Here is a 19,046-nt window from a genome sequence, read left to right on the forward strand (position 1 = left end):
CATCCACTCCTCCCGGTGCCTTCGTTAACCTTGGCATTAAAGCACAACTCCAAAGCAACCTCCCCCAACCTGAACTAGGCCCATGGCCTCACTGAGCCACTTACTTTGGGCGCCTCTGATCACAGGGGCAGTCCCCAAAGGCTCCCTGGGGTGAGAGATGCAGGCCAAAGGGTAGAGGCTACTTCCCCGCCGGGAGGGGGCTGCTGTTTCAGCACTTCCTTGGGCTCTCTGCCACCTTTGCCTTTCTCTGACTCACTGACCATGGGGGAAAGTTTCTTCAGGCCACTCCTTGGAGCTGACCCTGCCTTGGCACAAGTGTGGATGTGACCCCAGCAGGATTGATGCGTGGGCCATACTTAGAACCCAGGAGCAGGCTAAAACTGAAGGGCACCTGTCCTTTTTAGGCCTAAACTGGAGGCTGTAACCTGACCTCTGCTCTTTCTCATGGAGGTTGGGCCTGGTGGGTTGGCGGGGGGGGGGGGGGGGGGAGGGAGAGGGAGAGGCATGAGCTGTGGAAGGGCATAGATCTATTTTAGGGATGGGCTGCCCAAGCCGTTTTTCATGTGTTCCCTAATGTGCAAGGCCTTTTCAGGCTCTTCCTAAGAGCAAAGGTCTGGGCATGAGGTGCCAGGCAGGTTTGCTGCCCACAGGAGAGAATGCCTGTGTAGGGAGGAGGGAATAGGGCCTGAGGATGCCCCCTAGTGACAGGATTAAGTGAAAACACAAGGCCGACGGGGAACTCGGGACCCTTCTCCAGGCACCTAGATCCCACCTCACTGAAGAGCGAGAGCTGCATTTCTGTGCACCGGGGCCTGAGGAGGACAGGCCACTGTGTCTGAATCATAAAACAGAATCATACAACACTAGAACTGGAAGAGACCTTGAGAGATCATCAAGTCCAGTCCCCTGCACTCACAGGAGGATCACGCACCATCTAGATCGGTGTTTCCCAACCTTTCCAAGCATACGGACCTCTCTTCAATCTATTAAAATTGTACAGACCCCCAAACAATAGAGCTGTTTTCAAACATTCCATTACTTGATAATCATTTGAAATGTAGAATAGTTCATGTTATCTAAACAAATAGGCTACGTCTACACTGGCAGCGTCTTGCGCAAGAACTTTTTTGCAGAAGAGTTATTGCGCAGAAAGTCTTCCACAAGAGTGTGTCTACACTGGCATGTGCTTTTGCACAAGAGATGTGCTTTTGCGCAAGAGCATCTATGGCAGTGTGCGTCTCTTGCACAAGAAAGCTCTGATGGCCATTTTATGAAATTCATGTTGCCTGTCTACACTGCCCTCTTGTGGAAGAGGGCTTACTCCTGTGGGGAGAGGAATAACTCTTCTGGAAGAAGCCCTGTTTTCCGACGCTAGACTGCAAATTTACTTGCACAAGAATACGCGTGCAGTGTAGACACCCGGCAAGTTTTTGCGCAAGAACAGCTGTTCTTGCACAAGAAGCCACCAGTGTAGACGTAGCTGATATATAGTAGCATCGAGAGACAATACAGCATATCCACATTGAAACAACTTTGAAGTGCCATATATTTTTACTTATTAAAATTTTATTGGAGCCACCAATCCATTTTTGCTAGCCCAACTAAAGCCTTCCTACCACTCAAATAGCTTTGGAAGGGTTACAGCGGGATGACATATTCAAACAAGAGAAAAAAATGGTAAAACGTGACTGACCTGTTTATAAGCTGACTCCAGAGGAGAGTCGCAGCTTTGTCAGCTCCACCGGGGGCTGAGGAACGTGCAGACTGCAGGGCATGGAGCTTCTCAGCTCTCATTGGCTGCTGTTTGCCTGCGCGGCTTCCTCAGCTCCTGTCCTCTCTGTCCCCTGCCCAGCCACAGAGCCAGGGGATTCTCGTGGCCAAAGGGAGCTCTGGAGCTGCCAGTTCCTCCAGGGTGGAACTTCGGGAGCGCGGGGGGAGTGGGGTTGGGCAACAGCCGTGCACACTGGGACACAGCCTGCTTTTGATCCTGTTCTCCAGAAACTAAGGGAACGTGGAGAAGGTGCTTGCATGCCTGGCTGGTTGTGAGAGGCATGCACGTGATGCAAGCACTTTCCCCTCGCTCCCTTAGCATCTGGGGAATGGGATCAAAAACAAACTGCAACCTGGAGCACGGAGGGGGGTGTGTGCGCTGGGCAGCAGTGGTGGGCCTGATCCTTACTTTTAAAAACTTTCCATGAATCCCTGGACCACAGCTTGGGAACCACTGATCTAGATCATCCCTGATAGATGTTTGCCTAACTTGATCTTAAATATCTCCAGTGATGGAGATTCCATAGGCAATTTATTCTAGTGCTTAACCACTAGTTTTTCCTAATGTCCAACCTAAACCTCCCTTGGTGCAATTTAAGCCCATTGCTTCTTGTCCTATCAGATTAAGGAAAATAATTTTTCTCCCTCCTTGTGACACAGTACTCCTATTGAGGCCTAATAGGCACAGAGTAGAGCAGAAGAATTACATCAGAGTCTGGGAAGTACCTGTATTTGGCTGTGGGAAGACGAGTGGCTCTCTGTGGGGGCTGGGCAGTTGCGGGAGGGTGCCCAGGAGACTTGGCAAATTGGCTACTGTGTGGGCGGTGCATGGGGAGAATGGGCTGTTCTGTGTGTAGGAGTAGGGTGGGGTCATGTCTTTGCTCTTCAGACACAGCAAGAGAGGCACAGGGGCACTGCAGATCCCACATCACGCTGAGAACTCCTACCCCCAAACACGCCAAGTGCACACACCCTGCTGCACTGGGTGCTTCCGAAAACATCCCACGCACCTCCACTAGAGGGCTTGCAAACTGCTCAAAGAGCTGCTACCCTGATCCTGCACGTTTCTAGAGCAAGGCCCGGGTAGCCTGCAGGTGGGGGTGTTGCACCAGCATAGCTGTGCTAGTGTCAAAGGGGATTTACTTGTGTAGGATATTCACTCTGGTGCAGCTTCATCGGTGTAATAACACTGGTGCAATAACATGCAGTGTAGATCCACAATCCAGGTGTAAAAATAGGAGCATCTCCCCCCTCCCCCCAAAAGCATCTGTCTTCTCTCCAGTTCCCCCCCCCCCCAATTTCTCCTTCCTGTGCTCCCCCTAATGTTCACATGTCTGTATTTCATTTGCTTACTCCCCGGCTAGACTACCGGGGTTTTCCAGGATACCGGAAAAACTCATCTGCATCCAGGGAATGCGTCTGCTCTTCCGCTTTTTTTTTTGCAGAAGAGCAGACGCGCTCTTTTGGAAGCCCTGTCTTCTTCCTCCCATGAGGAAGAAGGGCTCTTTTGAAAGAGGGGGTTTTTTCCCCAAAATTTGGCCCAGTGTAGATGGGCCAAATTTCGGAAAAGCCACTTCCGAAAAAACGATCGGAAAAAGGTATGCAAATTTGCTTACCTTTTCCTGATAAAGCCCCGTAGTCTAGATATAGCCCCCATTAAGCTCATTAGCTCCTGCAAGGAAGTAGAGCCATGTGACGTTCAATGTGTAGGAACACTACTGGGCCCCCCCAGTTGAACTGAGGAGGAAGCTGGCCCTGTACCTTTAAGAAAGCTCTTCCTTGGGTGGACTGTCAATCAGAGGGTTTATTTTCCTGCTAGAAAGGAAGCTGAGAGCTAATGAGATCTGGCCACTGAGCTGCACAGAGGCAGGTAACTCCAGGTGTCGGATGCAAGCATTATGTTTCCAACCTAAGGCAGCTGCATCGTAAGCGGTCGGGCCAATATTATTCTTGGGGTGACACCTGGGGTCAGCTTGGCTCATCAGTGAGGTCCGCTCTCTTCAGGTGCTCTGGAGGGCTGGAGCCATGAGTGGCATAGTGCAGGCCGGGTTGTGGTACCTCCTCTCTGGGGATGAGGGAGTGGGGGAGGTGTGCGAATTCTGGAGGTAAGCGCTGAAGTGTGCAAGGTGTGTGTGTGAGAGTGTCCCTTGAGGGGGTTCCTATCACAGGTGTGTGGCACCAGGCCCACTCCTGCATATCCCCATTGGCTCCATTTCCAGGTGAATGCAGCAATGCCAGCGCTGGCGATTTTATCATGAGACTGGCAATACTTGGGGTTGTTCTTAAAGCCCCAGGGCTTGGAGTCATGTGATTAGGTTAGAATTTCAGTGTTTATTCTTGTTTGCTTGTTTACTTAACAAAGTCAGTTTCCAGCCCTTCTGGCTGCCGAGAAAAGCTTGAGAACGTGAATCCAAGGGTAGCCCAACAGCTCAGAAGCCAAAAGACAAAAAGATCCCACCATTTATTATTTAAAAGTCTCATGACTTTGAAGGACTCGTGGCTCCTTTATTGGGGACCTGACTCATAATTTATGAACCCTTTGGACTGGCCGTTCTAGTCTGGAGAAAAGTGACACAGGCTCTCCCTTCACATCAGGCTGGATGGCTTTGCTGGTGCTCCTGGCTGACTCGTTCTGAATGGTTTGAGCAGCTTAGGAAGCTGCTACCTGAATAGGCACTTCCTTGTCTTGAGGACCCTTCCCAGCCCTACTTTGCTATGATTTGCTGGAAGCTGGAAGCCCTGAAGGATGGGAAAACATTTATTTATAATAATTTATTTATAATAATAATAATAGAGGGTTGTGCCCCCTGCTCACTATTCTTGCCAACCTGCCTCTTGTGGGGGGTAGGCAACTCCGGCTCTCCCCCCTGGCCACTGGGGAGGGCTGGACTATGGTCACACCAGCCTGGGCTCCTTCTCCCTCACCCCTCTGCCCCCAGCCACACCAGCCTGGGCCCCTTCTCCTTCCCAGTCCCCCCACCCTCCACCATGCCAGGCGAGGCCTGATTCTGCCCCCAGCAACCAAGGAAGAATTGGTTGCGGCGCCCAGCCGAGTTCTCCACGTGGCTGCCGGAGAGGGCTGGGCTGGCAGTGTGTGGGGCTTGGCTCCAGGGATGGGACCTGGGGTGGAAGGGGCAGGGCTGGGGGGCGGGGAAGGAAAAGGGGCCCAAGTTTTACCCACCCATGCCTACCCACCAGCCTGTGGATGCCGTGACATGATGACATCACTTTGTCGTCCCACAGGAAAAAATTTTTTGTATAGAGAGAAAGCTTCTCCATCACCAGCAACTTTTAAATGATGAGTGGCCATTTTGCTAAAGGATCGGCACTAGAATTATTTTGGGTTGAGTCCTCTGGCCTGTGTCACACAAGAGGCCAGACCTGATGATCACAGTGATCCCTTCTGGTCTTGGAATCTGTGACTGGAGGCAAGCTGCTCTCCCCACTAGGGTCAGAGAGGCAGATTCCTGCTGTCAGTTGCTGGCTGCCCTCCTGTGGGGAAGGGAGGGCTGAATTAGATAAAGGTGCATGAGAAAGATGTGCATGTTCCAGCTCCTGGGCCTCTGTGAAGGCCACTAGGCCTCCCCATTTCTGCTGGAACCCCAAGAAGAAGCCCTGACCTGTGAGCACTAGACAAGCTGGGCTGGTTGGAGCTCGCTACGGACCTCAGTAATGTGGCTTTATCATCGTGAGAACACAGATGGCTCTTGTGACCATGGGTTGTGTTGGCCCCAAAGTGAGGGAGGGGCTGCAGAACAGCCCTGAATGGGACAGATCACGTCAAAGCTGAGCATTGGAAGGGAATTTGGAGTCTCCAACACGTACATGGGGGGGACGGGGGTTGTTGCTACTTTTACTGCTTGCAAAGTGAGTTTGTTTTGGTTTTTGACTGGTCTGTGCATTTCATAACTTACTTTTTTTTTTTTTTTTTAGTAGTAATTTCTAAAATGCCTAACCTGTCATGTCTGGAGTAATTATCCCAGTGGTAATTGTGCTCCTGCTCCTGGAGGTGGCTGGCATGTCCCTGCAGCCCCTGAGAAAGTCAGAGCAGGGGGTCTCCACATGCTGTCCTTGCCTGCAGACACTACTCCAGCCTCCACCACTCCATTGATCAATAATGGAGAACCACGGCCAGTGAGGCTGTGCCTGGAGATGAGGGGCAGCACATGGAGCCACTGCTGTGCATGCCAGCTGCTTTTGGGGGTGGTGCAGGGCCAGGCCTGCCTTGGCTGTCTGGCTGGGTGGGGCTTGAGCCCATAGCGCTGCTTTGTCCCAGATGTCCTATCTGCTAGACCACTCCAGAACCCGCCCCACCTCCTTATCTTGAATCTACCATGCTGTGCTCTAGATGCTAATGCCCTCTCCCCTCGGGGGCTCCAGAACCCACCCCACCTCCCTATCTTCAGCAGGTCACTTACCTGCTTTCTAATGCGGGAGCCAGCTCCATCCCTGGGGCAACCTGTGTTGGCTGCCTGCCTGCTCCCAGGATGGGGGGAAAGGACTTGAGCCCCCAACCCTGTGCTCCCCAGGCAAATGCCATATCCCCCATGTCCACTCCAGAATGCACCCCACCTTCCTACCTTCAGGGAGTCCCCTCCCACACTCTGAACCCCTTGGCCAAAGACCAGAGCCTGCACTCCAGCCTGGTGAAAGTGAATTAGATTTGGGGAGGAAGGGGGATGGAGTGAGCAGGGTGAGGCCTTGGAGAAGGGATGGAGCAGGGGCGGGGCCTCAGAGAAGTGGGGGGAAGGAAGCCGGACAAGGGTATTTGGGTTTGAGGTAGATCTTACATTGCACTTAAATTGGAAGAGTGATCTTGTGGTTAAAAAGAGATCACTGCTCTACGATGTCACAGCAGCACCTTTTAAAGGGGTCCTGTCACTCTGCTTCTCTGTTTCTCATTTCCTGCCCTGTAAACAGCAGGCCCAAGGGGATGGAATATTACTGTGAGGTTGGTTCTTACCTCCCCCACACACCAGCCAGTGAGTCACACCACTCAAAACGCAGACTGAGAGCAGCGAGTCTGTCAGGCAAACACTGCACAGCCGTGTCTGTCTGCTGCCATGGGCCATTGCTCACGGCTCCCAGCATCTCCGTGCTTGCTGCTAACGATGCCAAATCTTCAATTGAACGCTCTGCCTGAGAGCACCGCCCGAGAAGAGACCCGAACACCTGGTGTCCCATAACAGGAGGAAATGGGGCTGGAGAACAGGCAGAAGGAGCAAGGGGGTAGGTGTGCCCCCAAGGGTGTGTCTAGACTACAGGGTTTTTTTTTAAATAGTGGCATTTTTTCGAAAAAACTTCTCCTGTGTCTAGACTGCTGCCGCATTCTTTCGAAATTAAATCGAAAGAACGTGGCGGTTTTTTTGACCGCGGTAAATGTCATCTTAGGATGAAGAACGCCTCTTTTTTTAAGCGCTCTTTCGAAAAAAGGTGTTCTTGAATGCAACAGGGCTTTTTTGAAAGAGAGCATCCAGACTGCCTGGGTGCTCTCTTTGGAAAAAGCGGCTCGCTTTTTCGAAAGAAGTGGTTGCAGTCTAGATGCTCTCTTTCAAAAGAGGCTTGCAGTCTAGACGTAGCCCAAGTGGCCTAAAATATCCCCTGCCTCTCCAAGGAGTGGGGCATGCTGCTGCCTCAGTGTGGAAATCTAGTCGGCTTCCTCTTGTCTGCTGGGGCGGTGCATTAAGCCCAGGGTCATGAGGCTGGAACAGGTTCTGCTCCTCCATCCCCTGAGCTCCTGCTGTAACTGAAGCAATGCTTATTAAATATGCAAAGGCAGCCACCAGGCTCCAACATCAAATGCTGCTGCTCTGACAAGCAGGACTGGATCCTTCAGGTTGGTTTCTGTATCTGTCCTCCTACCCATCCCTGATTTCCTGCTGCTGTCTCTGATTTCCTGCTGCTCCAAATCTGTCTCACGGTTCCTGTCCTGGGTGAGTTTTGTCTCCTGTGTGTTCTCTCATGCTCCTGTCTCCCCCTCCCTGGGTGAAAGAGGAGGTAGGAAGGGCTGGTTGTCACAGTGACGTGCGATAGGCACCAAGACACTCCCAGATGGCTGGAGGACTGCTGTTCTCTGGATCACACCATGTAGCAGAAAGCAGCTAGAGGAAGGCTCTGAAGTGTGTGTGATCGTCAGGTAATGGAATTGCTGGTTCAGAGCTGAGAGCCTTCTGGGCTGGAGGGGAGGTTGGGGCATCCTCCTGTGTAGTCTTTGGAATCATTTTCAAATGCACCCGCTTCCAAGAAGTAAGTGCCTGATTGCTGACCAGCCAGGGAGTCTCTGGGACCTGTGCCTCTGTTTCCAGCCCTGTCCTGCCCTCATGGAAAAAGAACAAGTTACTAGGATGCTGTATTTGTGGGCTGGTGCCATTTGTGGGAGGGTGGCCGTGTGTGTCTGAAAGAGAGCTGGCATGTCCTGCTCTGAGATGCTGGCGGCAAATCTCCTTCCATTTTCTAGGAAACATATATGAGAGGTGTGGAGAGGTTGAAACCCAAGCAGCTAATGGGAAATGTGAGCAGCGGGAAGCGCTAAAGAGTACTTACTCACTGAAGGGATGGGACTGGGTCCATTTCTGAAGGCCATACCATACCATGGCTGACCCTCCACGCCCTTCTGCACTGTCTAACCAGGAGTTCTGTTTCCTTTCAGATTGAAGAGCTTCTTTGCCCAGATCTCCTCAGAATGGCAACAGGTGAGAGCGCCTTCTCTCTCCCGGGGCACATCTCCTTCCCTCCACCCTCTGAGGCCTCCATCATACTGAGGCTACATCCAGTTGTCTAAACCCAGAGACAACTGCTTAGACAACTAGATCCCCCAAGTGCAGATCTAGGGTGTGGTGCGGGATGCTGGTTCCAGAGTTGTGGCTTAGGAGCATCTCGCCTAACCAGGCTCAGGTTCTGTTGTTACTTTATCCCCTTTTAGAAACCTTGTCCCTCCTTGCTTCTCTCCCTTTTTTCCACTAAGATCCCTATTAGGAATGTAATAGCATTGTCAATTAACCGATAAGCAAAAGCTTATCACTTAATGCTATAGACTACAAGCATTTCCCCCGCCCCTTGCCAGTACATTTTTTAGCAGGCTGGCCAGCAGTCTGGCTCAGTCCTGGCTTATGACGGGTCTGGGACCTACCCCTGCCATGGTTCTGCATTTAAAATGTATTAGGAGCTGGGTGGGCAGGCAGCCTGGCTTAGTTATGGTTCACACTGGATCCGGGAGCTCAGACTCCCACTAGACAGGGGCTGCTGCCACCCCGTATTGCTACGTCTTTATCAGAGGCAGCTGCATAGGGCAGCTGGCAGCCGGTCTGTGAAGGGAGCTGGTTTTTAAACTGTTCCCCTCACGGACCATCTCCTGCCTGGCACCCTGTCCTGCTGCCTCTGATACGGAGGCAGCAGCATGGAGTAGCAGGGGGCTTCTCAGCACTGAGGCCGGAGTGCACTGGCTGCTGCCCCTGCCCCTGGGGATTATAGAATAGTCGACTAACCGTTAAGAATTCATGAGGTTACTCGACTATTCAATTAACCAATATTTAACATCCCTAATCCCCACCAGCTCAGAACTGCAGAAATTCCAGGCTTATGCATGTTGCCAGGAGCAGGAGCAGGAGAGAACAAAGCATAAGCCAGGCATCTTCCTTGCTTAGCTGGTTCCAACAGCATCCACATGTGCTCCTTGCACTTGAGCTCAGTGGGGGGATTTTTAACTGTCAGGGTGTCCCCCATTTGCTTTGGGTTGCAGTTGGTTCTTCACCTGCTCTAATCTGGAGTCAGTGGTTACTTTCTGCTCTCACAGCCCTGTAAACACAGAATAAATCCTTGGACTTCAGTGAAGTCAATCCACATTTACAGTGGAGTGGGAGAGAACAGCACCTAGCTCAGGGCATCTTTCTCCCAGTCCCCCTTTTGTTTTATGTGGGTTCTGTGCTGGTGAAAGATCCAGTCCTAAACTGGAAGTCCTAGAGATTAACTGGGCATGGCCTATCCCCATGCTGTCCTTCCATGAAAAAGTCACACTGGCCTGCAGGTCCTGTTCTTAGGATGAGAGGGGAGTTCTGTTCCTGTCAAGGGAGCCAATTAGTTTTTGTGAAGCCAGCACTTGTTCAGTAGGACCTGGCCTGAGAATCACTCAGCTTCCCAGGCCAAGGAACACCATCGGATGATGGTGGTGACTTTGTTTCTATCAATTTTAGCCAGTGACAGCCTGTGCAACTGAGAACCGTTCCCCTATCTGTGCACCTCTATCTTTGGCCCCCATTACCATGGGCTCTGCGAGGGGCATATAGCATCCCCAGCAGGTAGTGGAGTGGTGTCTGTGTGTGATAGGTGGGCACCGTGGCACAAAGGGAGTAAGGAACAATTTTCAAATACTCCCAAGTCCCATTTACAAGAGTGGCCCAGGCACTTGGGCATTTGTTTTCAGTGAGACTCCAGGCTGTTATGTGCGGCAGTCCCTTTGGGCAGGTCTGCAGTGAGTACTTACATAGCTGATTCTCTCGGGGATATGAAAACTTCACAACCCCGAGACACACAACTAGGGCTCGTCTACACTGGCCCCTTTTCCGGAAGGGGCATGTTAATTTCAGCTATCGTAGTAGGGAAATCCGCGGGGGATTTAAATATCCCCCGCGGCATTTAAATAAAAATGTCCGCCGCTTTTTTCCGGCTTTTAGAAAAGCCGGAAAAGAGCGTCTACACTGGCCCCGATCCTCCGGAAAAAGCGCCCTTTTCCGGAGGCTCTTATTCCTACTTCAAAGTAGGAATAAGAGCCTCCGGAAAAGGGCGCTTTTTCCGGAGGATCGGGGCCAGTGTAGACGCTCTTTTCCGGCTTTTCTAAAAGCCGGAAAAAAGCGGCGGACATTTTTATTTAAATGCCGCGGGGGATATTTAAATCCCCCGCGGATTTCCCTACTACGATAGCTGAAATTAACATGCCCCTTCCGGAAAAGGGGCCAGTGTAGACGTAGCCCTATAGTGTCCTAACCCCTGGCGTAGGCAATGCTAGCAAGAATTTTTCCCTTGATTCAACTACCCACGTTCAGGGAGGCAGATTACTCACACCAAGGGGAGATTCCCTCCCGTCGCTATAGTGAGTGCCCATGTGGTAGGCACTTAAGTGCAGGCAAAGCCTTTGAAAATGGGACATAAGTTCTGAAGTCACTTGAGCATTTTTGAAAATGTTTCTCATAGTGTAAACCTGCGGCAGAGCCAGGAACTAAGCCCTTGTCTTTTCAGCCCTGGTGCAGAACCTTAATCAGGGCTTAGTTTTACTCTGATATCCAGAGATTATCCGTGATGTCTCATGCAGACAGCGCTTGCAACCCCAGCTCTGCCTCTCCCAACATGAGTGCCTCAGCACAGGCAGACCTAATCTGCCAAAGAGGTCAGGAAGCACCTAGCTGCCAAAGGCCACGCTGTTCCCCATCTGCTCAGATGTAATTTTAGAAGGCTGTAATCAGAAGACATCTTACTGCTGGGGGCCACAGACTCCAAGCCACAGCCTACTCTGAGAACCACCCCACTTTATTTTTAGCATCTCTGCCTTCTCCATAGGACACTTGAGACAGAACCATTCATCCAGCTTTGAAAATGTTCCAATGTGCTTAGGGAGGGGAGCTCCCTATTAGCGCCAGGCACTGGAATGAATGGTGACTTTGAATTAAATTGCCCACTCCCAGAATGATTGTGACCCTCAGGGACCCTCGCTGCTGTGGAGCTGAGGTGTTGGCACAGAGTGGGCCTTCCTTACTCTCCCTAACAATGTGAATCCAGGCAACCACTTGGGATGCTGAAGTTACAACTTTGGTCTGCTGGCCTACGTCTAGACAGCACAGCAGCGCTATTTCAGGATACCGGAAGTGTCCCAAAATAGCTATTCCACATCTTTAAACACGTCTGTTATTTCAAAATAGATTTCAAAATAATGGGTGCGCTATTCCGGCATCCCTGTAACTCTTGTTCCACGAGGATTAAGTGACATTTCGGAATAGTGGTTTATTTCAAAATTTGGCGCTGTGTAGATAGTGCCAAATTACAAGTTAAGCTCTTTGGAAATTAGCTCGAAATAAGATACGCAATTTGCGTAGCTCAAATTACGTATCTTATTTTGACCTATGGGTGCAGTGTAGATGCCTCTTGCAGTGTCCTGCCTTGTGTGTCTGGGAATTCTGGGGTTTCCTACCATTCTCTCCGTGTCTTTAATACACATCTATAGCTGTAGGAGAGTCCTGGATGGCATTGGTGTGGGCACCATGTTTGGGGGCGGGGGCTCAAGGCTGTAGGGTTTTGTAATAGAAGGCTGTTCCATGAGGGTATGTCTACACTACCCTCCTAGTTCGAACTAGGAGGGTAATGTATGCATACCGCACTTGCTAATGAAGCCCGGGATTTGAATTTCCCGGGCTTCATTAGCATAAGCGGGGAGCCGCCATTTTTAAATCCCCGCTGCTTCGAACCCCGTGTAGCGCGGCTACACGGGGCTCGAACTAGGTAGTTCGGACTAGGGTGCCTATTCCGAACTACCGGTACACCTCGTTTCACGAGGAGTAACGGTAGTTCGGAATAGGACCCTAGTCCGAACTACCTAGTTCGAGCCCCGTGTAGCCGCGCTACACGGGGTTCGAAGCAGCGGGGATTTAAAAATGGCGGCTCCCCGCTTATGCTAATGAAGCCCGGGAAATTCAAATCCCGGGCTTCATTAGCAAGTGCGGTATGCATACATTACCCCGCTAGTTCGAACTAGCGGGGTAGTGTAGACATACCCTGAGCGATATTGCCGAGAGTTGATATCTGAGCTCATTTACACCAGTCTCCATGGAGTCACTCCAGATTTGCCCCGGGTGAGCTGAGATCAGAATATTTGCCCATTGGCTTCTGTGAAGTGGTTGAGGCTTGGCTCCAGCCGTATCCTAGCAACCGTCTCCACGGCGATGTGTGTTAGCTCTGACCACAAGGCTCCAGCCTGGCCCAGCAGTGAAGGGAGGCTGCTGGCTCAGGCATCAAAATGTGCTGAGCGGAAACGGCTTGGCAAGAAGGGGGGGGCAATAGAGGAGAGCAGGAGCCAGCGAGTCGGAGCGATGGGGACAGAGTGCTCCTGCCTGGCCACCTCGTTGGAAAAGGCTGACAGAGGTACCCCGGGGGCAGGGTCCCCAGAGAGCCATTGCCGCACGCCCCACTGCTGACTGCCTTCTGCTCCCATTTCTCCCTGGGGAACTGGGACTGGCTGCCAACTCCCTTCCCCCAGGCAGCCATAGCAGATCCCCTGGGAAATTTGTGGAGAGGGATTGTCCTGGCTGGGTGGAGGCTTCCTTCCTGCGATCGCTCACTCGCTCTCTGACCCTCTTCTCCGCTTTTCCTTCTCCCACAGAAAAACTGAAGAACAGCAAAATCATCTTCGTGGTGGGTAAGTCGGCCGGGGCGCAGGGAAATGCCGAGGAGTTGTGAGCTGCGCTTTCAGACATGGTTTGGCTGCATAAGGCCCCTGCCACTGGGCTCGTTGGGGTGGTGACTTAGGACCCTGTCCTTCAAATTTTAAGCAGAAGTTTTGAAGGAGACCTGGCATTTCAGGGGGCCAATGTGAGATGCTGGAAAGGGGCTGATTTTCAGCAGGCAGGTGCTCAGAGCTTTCTGGTCATGAGGTATCTTTAAGGTGTCCTAGATTATGCTCTGAAACTTGCTGGTTGTGTCTGCAAAGGTTGGCCCTGGCCTCCAAGGAGAAGTTGGATCTATCATCCAAAAATACTTGGATGGAAATCTTGGGAGTGCGTATTAGGGGGGCCCTGCTTGGCCCTGAGACAGACCGGTGGGTACTTGCTGCCTTTGCTTTCCATGTGCCTTAGGAAGGTGCCCTGAAGAACACGACTTACCCCCATATCAGACACAGCACAGGGGAGAGCTGCTTCCATGTGCTGCCGTCACCTCCTGCCTGGCCTGGAGAAGCCAACCCAATTCTGGAGGTGACTGGGTGGGTTCTGGCTCAGGGCCCATTCAGTCCTTTGCCTCTCTCTGTGGAGACTGTCAGTGAAGTGTGATGCGACAGCCACCCAGCCCCTCCCTGTTTCACGTAGGCCGCCAAGTAGAGTGTGGCACTGAATGACTTGGTCATACCCAACCCGGGGTAGGTTTGACATGGCAGCTGAAGCATTGAGTTTGGTGACACCCTGGGCAGCTGCCATTCAAAGAGACACTGACGCTTTGTGGGGAAAACATGGATCCATGCCCTGTGGCGGCAGTTCTGCATGTATCTCTGTTTCTCTCCCCACCTTCTGTCACTTGTGATAGTGCCACCAAGGCAGAAGCTTTCTGACTTTGGAGTTCAGCTACTGCCTGTTTTGCTGCGATGAGTCCTCATGACATGTTGATGAGATCATAAGAATCACCTCAGAGCTGGCTGTGTTGCCCTGGGCAGAGGAGTCTGAGCCCAGCAGGAGCCCTTAACTTCTTACCTAAGGTCCCAGTTGCATGCAGATGCCCCAGTATGGAGATGCGTCTAAGTGGGATTTTTTCCCAAGAAGCACTGGAGCTCTTTCTCCACCACCTCCTTTTGTGGTTTGAATCTGTGCCTTGTCCTTGTGTGAACTGCAGGTGGGCCCGGCTCAGGGAAAGGGACCCAATGCGAGAAGATCGTGCAAAAGTATGGCTATACCCACCTGTCCACCGGAGACCTCCTGAGGGCAGAGGTCAGCTCTGGCTCCGAGAGGGGCAAGAAGCTCTCTGCCATCATGGAGAAGGGAGAGCTGGTGCCATTGGTAAGTCTGCGCCATTTTTGCAGCAGGGGGAAGTGGGTCTTTAGGGATAGTGTAATAGGGTAACCATCTCAGCAGTTACATGTGCTGCGGGTCTGCAGTATAAAGCTTCATTTTATACTGCAGAGCCTACAGCAAAACCTCCCTGGGAGTGGACTGCCACAGCGAAGCCTCCTCTCCAGAAGGGGAGCAAGCAGCCCTTGCCCACTTGGCTCCTAGGGAGCCTCCTTCCTGGGAGCCCACCAGACTGTTGAGGAGGAGGCTTCACTGCAGCAGCAAAGCCACCTCCCCGGGAGCAGAGCTGGCAGCCCTTTCCTGCCTGGCTCCTGGGAAGGAGGCTCCAAAGACACCTCCCTGGGAGCAGAGCTGGCAGCCCTTTCCTGTCTGGCTCCTGGGAAGGAGGCTCCAAAGACACCTCCCTGGGAGCAGAGCTGGCAGTCCTTTCCTGCCTGGCTCTTGGGAAGGAGGCTCCAAAGACACCTCCCTGGGAGCAGAGCTGGCAGTCCTTTCCTGCCTGGCTCTTGGGAAGGAGGCTCCAAAGACACCTCCCCAGGTGGCTGAGTGTAACCAACATCATTAACCAGTAAGCATTCGCTTCTCAGTTAAATGGTTAGTTGTGTGCACTCTAACATCCCTAGTCTTAAAGTGTCGCATCCTGGCACATTCCCAGCTACCCGTGCCAGTGTGAGCAAACACAGTGCAGAGGTTCAGACCACCCTCTCTCCTGGCTGCAGTGTATTGTGGGGAGCTGGGGAATGCAGCCTCTTTCTCAACTCTTAGGCCTGGTCTACACTATACCAGACAGGTCGGCTTAACGTGTGCAAAATGTATAGCTGGATTCAGCTTACCTTGAGCCAAGCTGCTGCAGCGTCTACACTGCAGGAGGCCAAAAGGAACACATGGTCCAGTCCGCTTCCCGTACGCATTGCAGAATGAGCAGTACAGGACACTGGTGGGGGCTGCCCTCAGTGTTTAATTTCATGGTCTACACTAGACCCACTAAATTCAACACTAGAAGATCAACCTCCAGAGGGTCGATCTCCGTAGTGTAGATGGACTCTTAGTTGGCTCAGGAATATGGTTTCCCAGGAGTCTGGTCACTTTTGGCAGCTCTGGGGAGAAACTGGTTTGGCAGCTGGGAAGAGGAGCAGGTTAGAGTATAAAATGGGGGAGGACAAGCTCTATGTCTGTGAGTGTCTGTACCCAGTGACCATGGAGAGTGGCCTCTGCTTACTGTGCCACCTCTGATGAGTTGGGAGCTGCACATGGGCCCTGGATCCTGCCAAGGGATCTGTTTGGTGGTGTTATTGAGGACAAGTCCTGATGCTACTGTGGCATTGCACTAAGATGGGGGTTGCCCACGGGGAAGGGGCGCCCCCCAGGGGAAGGGAAGCCCAGCAGCTGCTGAGGATACTGCAAAGCTACCAGGTAGCTAGAACTGCAAGCACCACCCCTGACTCTGAAACACCTTCTGTTCCCCACCCCCAGGACACGGTGCTTGATATGTTGCGGGACGCCATGGTGGCCAAGGCAGACATCTCCAAGGGGTTCCTGATTGATGGGTATCCCCGAGAGGTAAAGCAAGGCGCGGAGTTCGAGAAGAAGGTAAGGAAGCAGGTGGCAGAGTGTCCATGACCTGGCATGACCCTGACAGAATGTGCTGCTCTTTGCCCTAAAAGCTTGTCAAACCAAATCTGAGCAGAGGGCAGAGCAGGGGTGGGGCAGGAAAGGGGTTTGTTCCACCGGGCAGAGACCACAGAGTGTAGGCAGCAGCGGGAGCAGTGTGTTCTCATCCCCTGCCCCGACCACTTTACCTCACATCCGCACCTGAAGTTGTCTTGTCTCAGACTCAGCTTGCTCCGTAGCTGCATAAGGCAACCCCAGAAAGGAGGCAGTGGTGGGGTCGATACATCGTGGGGCAGACCATCTCCTCGGGGGAGTTGCACCAAAGCCCTTCATGGTACCAGGAGAAGTGCTGTTGCTAGAGGCACTGTTTTGTCAAACCAAAGACTGGATCTCTCCTGTTTTTGTAGAACAGGTTCTGACTCTGGTATCCCAGCCCAGCTTGAGTAGTTGCATTCTGCCTCCCCCATTTTCCAGTCACTTTCAACTGGGTGTCACTTCCCATCCTAAACTGCTGAGGAAGCCTTGCTGTGTGCTGTTAAGCAGCTGTCTGGCTCTACCCTAGAGGTGACTGTAGTGAACCCTTAAAGAGTCTGAAGGCGTTTGTAGTGCAAGATTGTATGTAAAGGTATTCTAAAGGGGTTAGAGCAGGAAGGTTGTTCCGTTTGATGCCTAGGAGCAGGTTTTATTGTCTGCCCTTGGGAAGCTCACCCTGCTAGTGAACGCCTGGAGGGGCCAGGAAGAAAACCTATTTCTGCCTTGAAGTGATCCCTGGCTGTAATACACAGGACCGGCAGAAGGTGGTGCAATGGCTGCTCCATAGATACACAGCAGGAAAAAAACAATCAACGAGGATCCTGTTTAGCAGGCCCTGGCCCTGCTATGACCTGGGGTGAACTTTCAAGTCAGGGTGGCTAATGGCCTGGGACGAATGAACATGCTGAAAATAACAAGCAAATGGAGGCTGACTGGGCCCCCAGCACACATGCAATAGCGTGCTCAGGAGCAAAGGCAGAGCCACTCATTCCTGAGGGACACCCAGTGCCAAAGCATCCAAGTTACCCTCAACCTGTTTACCACAGGATGGCTGGTGCACACTGAGGTAACAGCCTTGATCCTCCTCTGCAGGGGGTTAGACTGTTAGCATGACTGCCCTGGACCCAGCTCTCCATCCCCATGTCGGTGCGACTCAGTGATGGCTGGGGGCACGGGCTCCCCCTCCCTTCCCCCGGTCCATGCAAGTCAGTGATGGCTGGGGGCACCGTCTTCCCCACGCCTGGGGTCACTGTGCTGCAGGGCTAGTGGAAGAAACTATGAATCTGGGTCAGCCTGACTGGACAGACAAGCCCATTCACCTGATTCTCCCCTCCTACAGATCGCCCCCCCAACACTGCTGCTCTACGTGGATGCCGGGAAGGACACCATGGTCAAGCGTTTGTTGAAACGGGGGGAGACCAGTGGGCGGGTGGATGACAATGAGGAGACGATCAAGAAGCGCTTGGACACTTACTACAAGGCCACCGAGCCAGTCATCGCGTTCTACGAGAAAAGAGGGATTGTCCGAAAGGTACGTCAGCCCAAGCCACTCCATTCATGGCTGGAGCTGGGGACGGGTGGGTGCAGAACTGGCTCTTTCCCATCTGCTGAGCCTCTGCAGAGCCCTTTGGAAGTTTAGGGGGGTCCGAGCCCCCTATCGAGCACACTATGTTTGTGTCTCAGATGGCCTGGGACTTCCCAGGAGCTAAAGGGGCCCTCCCTTGCCTCTGGGCAGAGCACAGCCATATTCAAAGCCAGCTGTCAGTCTGCCCTATTACTGTGAATTAACAGTGTGTGTGTGTGGGGGGGGGGGGGCAGGGAAACGGGCTAATGAAGCATGGGGCTCTGGAGAGGGAAGCGAAACATTGGAGAGGGCTTTCCCAGTACTCCTCGGACCAGCATCTCCAGAGCCGGACAGGCCTGAGGCGCTGTGGATGGATTCTGATGGCATTGCGCCTGGCTGTCTGCCACGAGTAGATCCTCTCGTCAGCACAGAGACACACGAGCTGGGCTGTCCCAGGCCTGTGTGGCGTTGCACCATGCAGGACATAGTCCAGACGCCAAGGCCTGTTCTGACTGGCTCTCCTGCTTTGCCCCCACAGCTGAGTGCAGAAGGCAGCGTGGATGATGTGTTCGTACAGGTCTGCACTCATCTGGATGCCCTGAAGTAAAGTGCAAAAGGGACCCCCATCGCTAACCCCTTCCCACCTGGAGAGAACATCACCCCCTTCCCACCCCAGAGCCCAAGAACCCCCCCATTGGAGTTCCAGGCAGAGACAGCGGAAGTGTCTTTATCCTGTTTTTGTGGACACAATCTCATGGAGGAAATTTCAAGGACATTGTGTTTGGCTCCTTCCCTTCTCCACACAGTAAAATTCACTTTAAAGAGCCCAGGGTTTATCTTTTTCTTCTGCAACAGGAAGTGAGTTTTTCTTTCCAGAGATGTTGCCCCCCTCCCCCCTCAAGGTTGATTAAAGGCAGGAAGCAGCCTGTTTATCCCACTCCATAGTATCAGCAGGAGGAGAGGGGAATCTGCTCCTGCACTGGGGAGGATTTTCTGACAGTGCAGGCAACTTGCTTCCTGTTTCCAGCAGAGTTTGCAGTTGAGAGTCTTAAAACCTGCCTGGGGCAGAGGGAATTTGAATCAAGTGCAGAGGAAACCGCACTTGAGCCAGGGCTGGGCAAAATCTCCCTGTGTGAGTGTAGTGCCAGACACTGACTAGTGTCACCACTGCTGAGCCCCACATGCCCCCCTTGCGTGATGTGAGCACAGGGGCTGTGTCTAGACTACACGGCTCCATCGACGGAGCCATGTAGATTAGGGTTATAGGCAAAGGGAAATGAAGCGGTGATTTAAATAATCGCCGCTTCATTTCA

General features: G+C 52.5%; 1 protein-coding gene across 5 annotated transcripts in view; it reads left to right on the forward strand.

Moving 5' to 3' along the window:
- Nucleotides 1-18,558, forward strand: part of AK1 (adenylate kinase 1) — a 43,171-nt gene extending 24,613 nt beyond the window's left edge. For 4 of the 5 annotated variants that reach the window (XM_075905170.1, XM_075905172.1, XM_025182597.2 and 1 more), the window contains 6 exons: nt 8,420-8,462; nt 13,133-13,168; nt 14,350-14,513; nt 15,999-16,115; nt 17,509-17,700; nt 18,272-18,558. In XM_075905170.1, the coding sequence (XP_075761285.1) occupies nt 8,420-8,462; nt 13,133-13,168; nt 14,350-14,513; nt 15,999-16,115; nt 17,509-17,700; nt 18,272-18,340 (621 nt within the window). In that variant the 3' untranslated portion in view covers nt 18,341-18,558. Of the gene's footprint in view, nt 1-8,419; nt 8,463-12,736; nt 12,895-13,132; nt 13,169-14,349; nt 14,514-15,998; nt 16,116-17,508; nt 17,701-18,271 lie in introns of those variants that run through there. The other variant, XM_006118992.4, reaches the window with a different exon arrangement.
- The last annotated feature ends 488 nt before the right edge of the window (nt 18,559-19,046 follow it).

This window comes from Pelodiscus sinensis, chromosome 22 (genome assembly GCF_049634645.1).
Source record: "Pelodiscus sinensis isolate JC-2024 chromosome 22, ASM4963464v1, whole genome shotgun sequence".
NCBI lineage: Eukaryota > Metazoa > Chordata > Testudines > Trionychidae > Pelodiscus > Pelodiscus sinensis.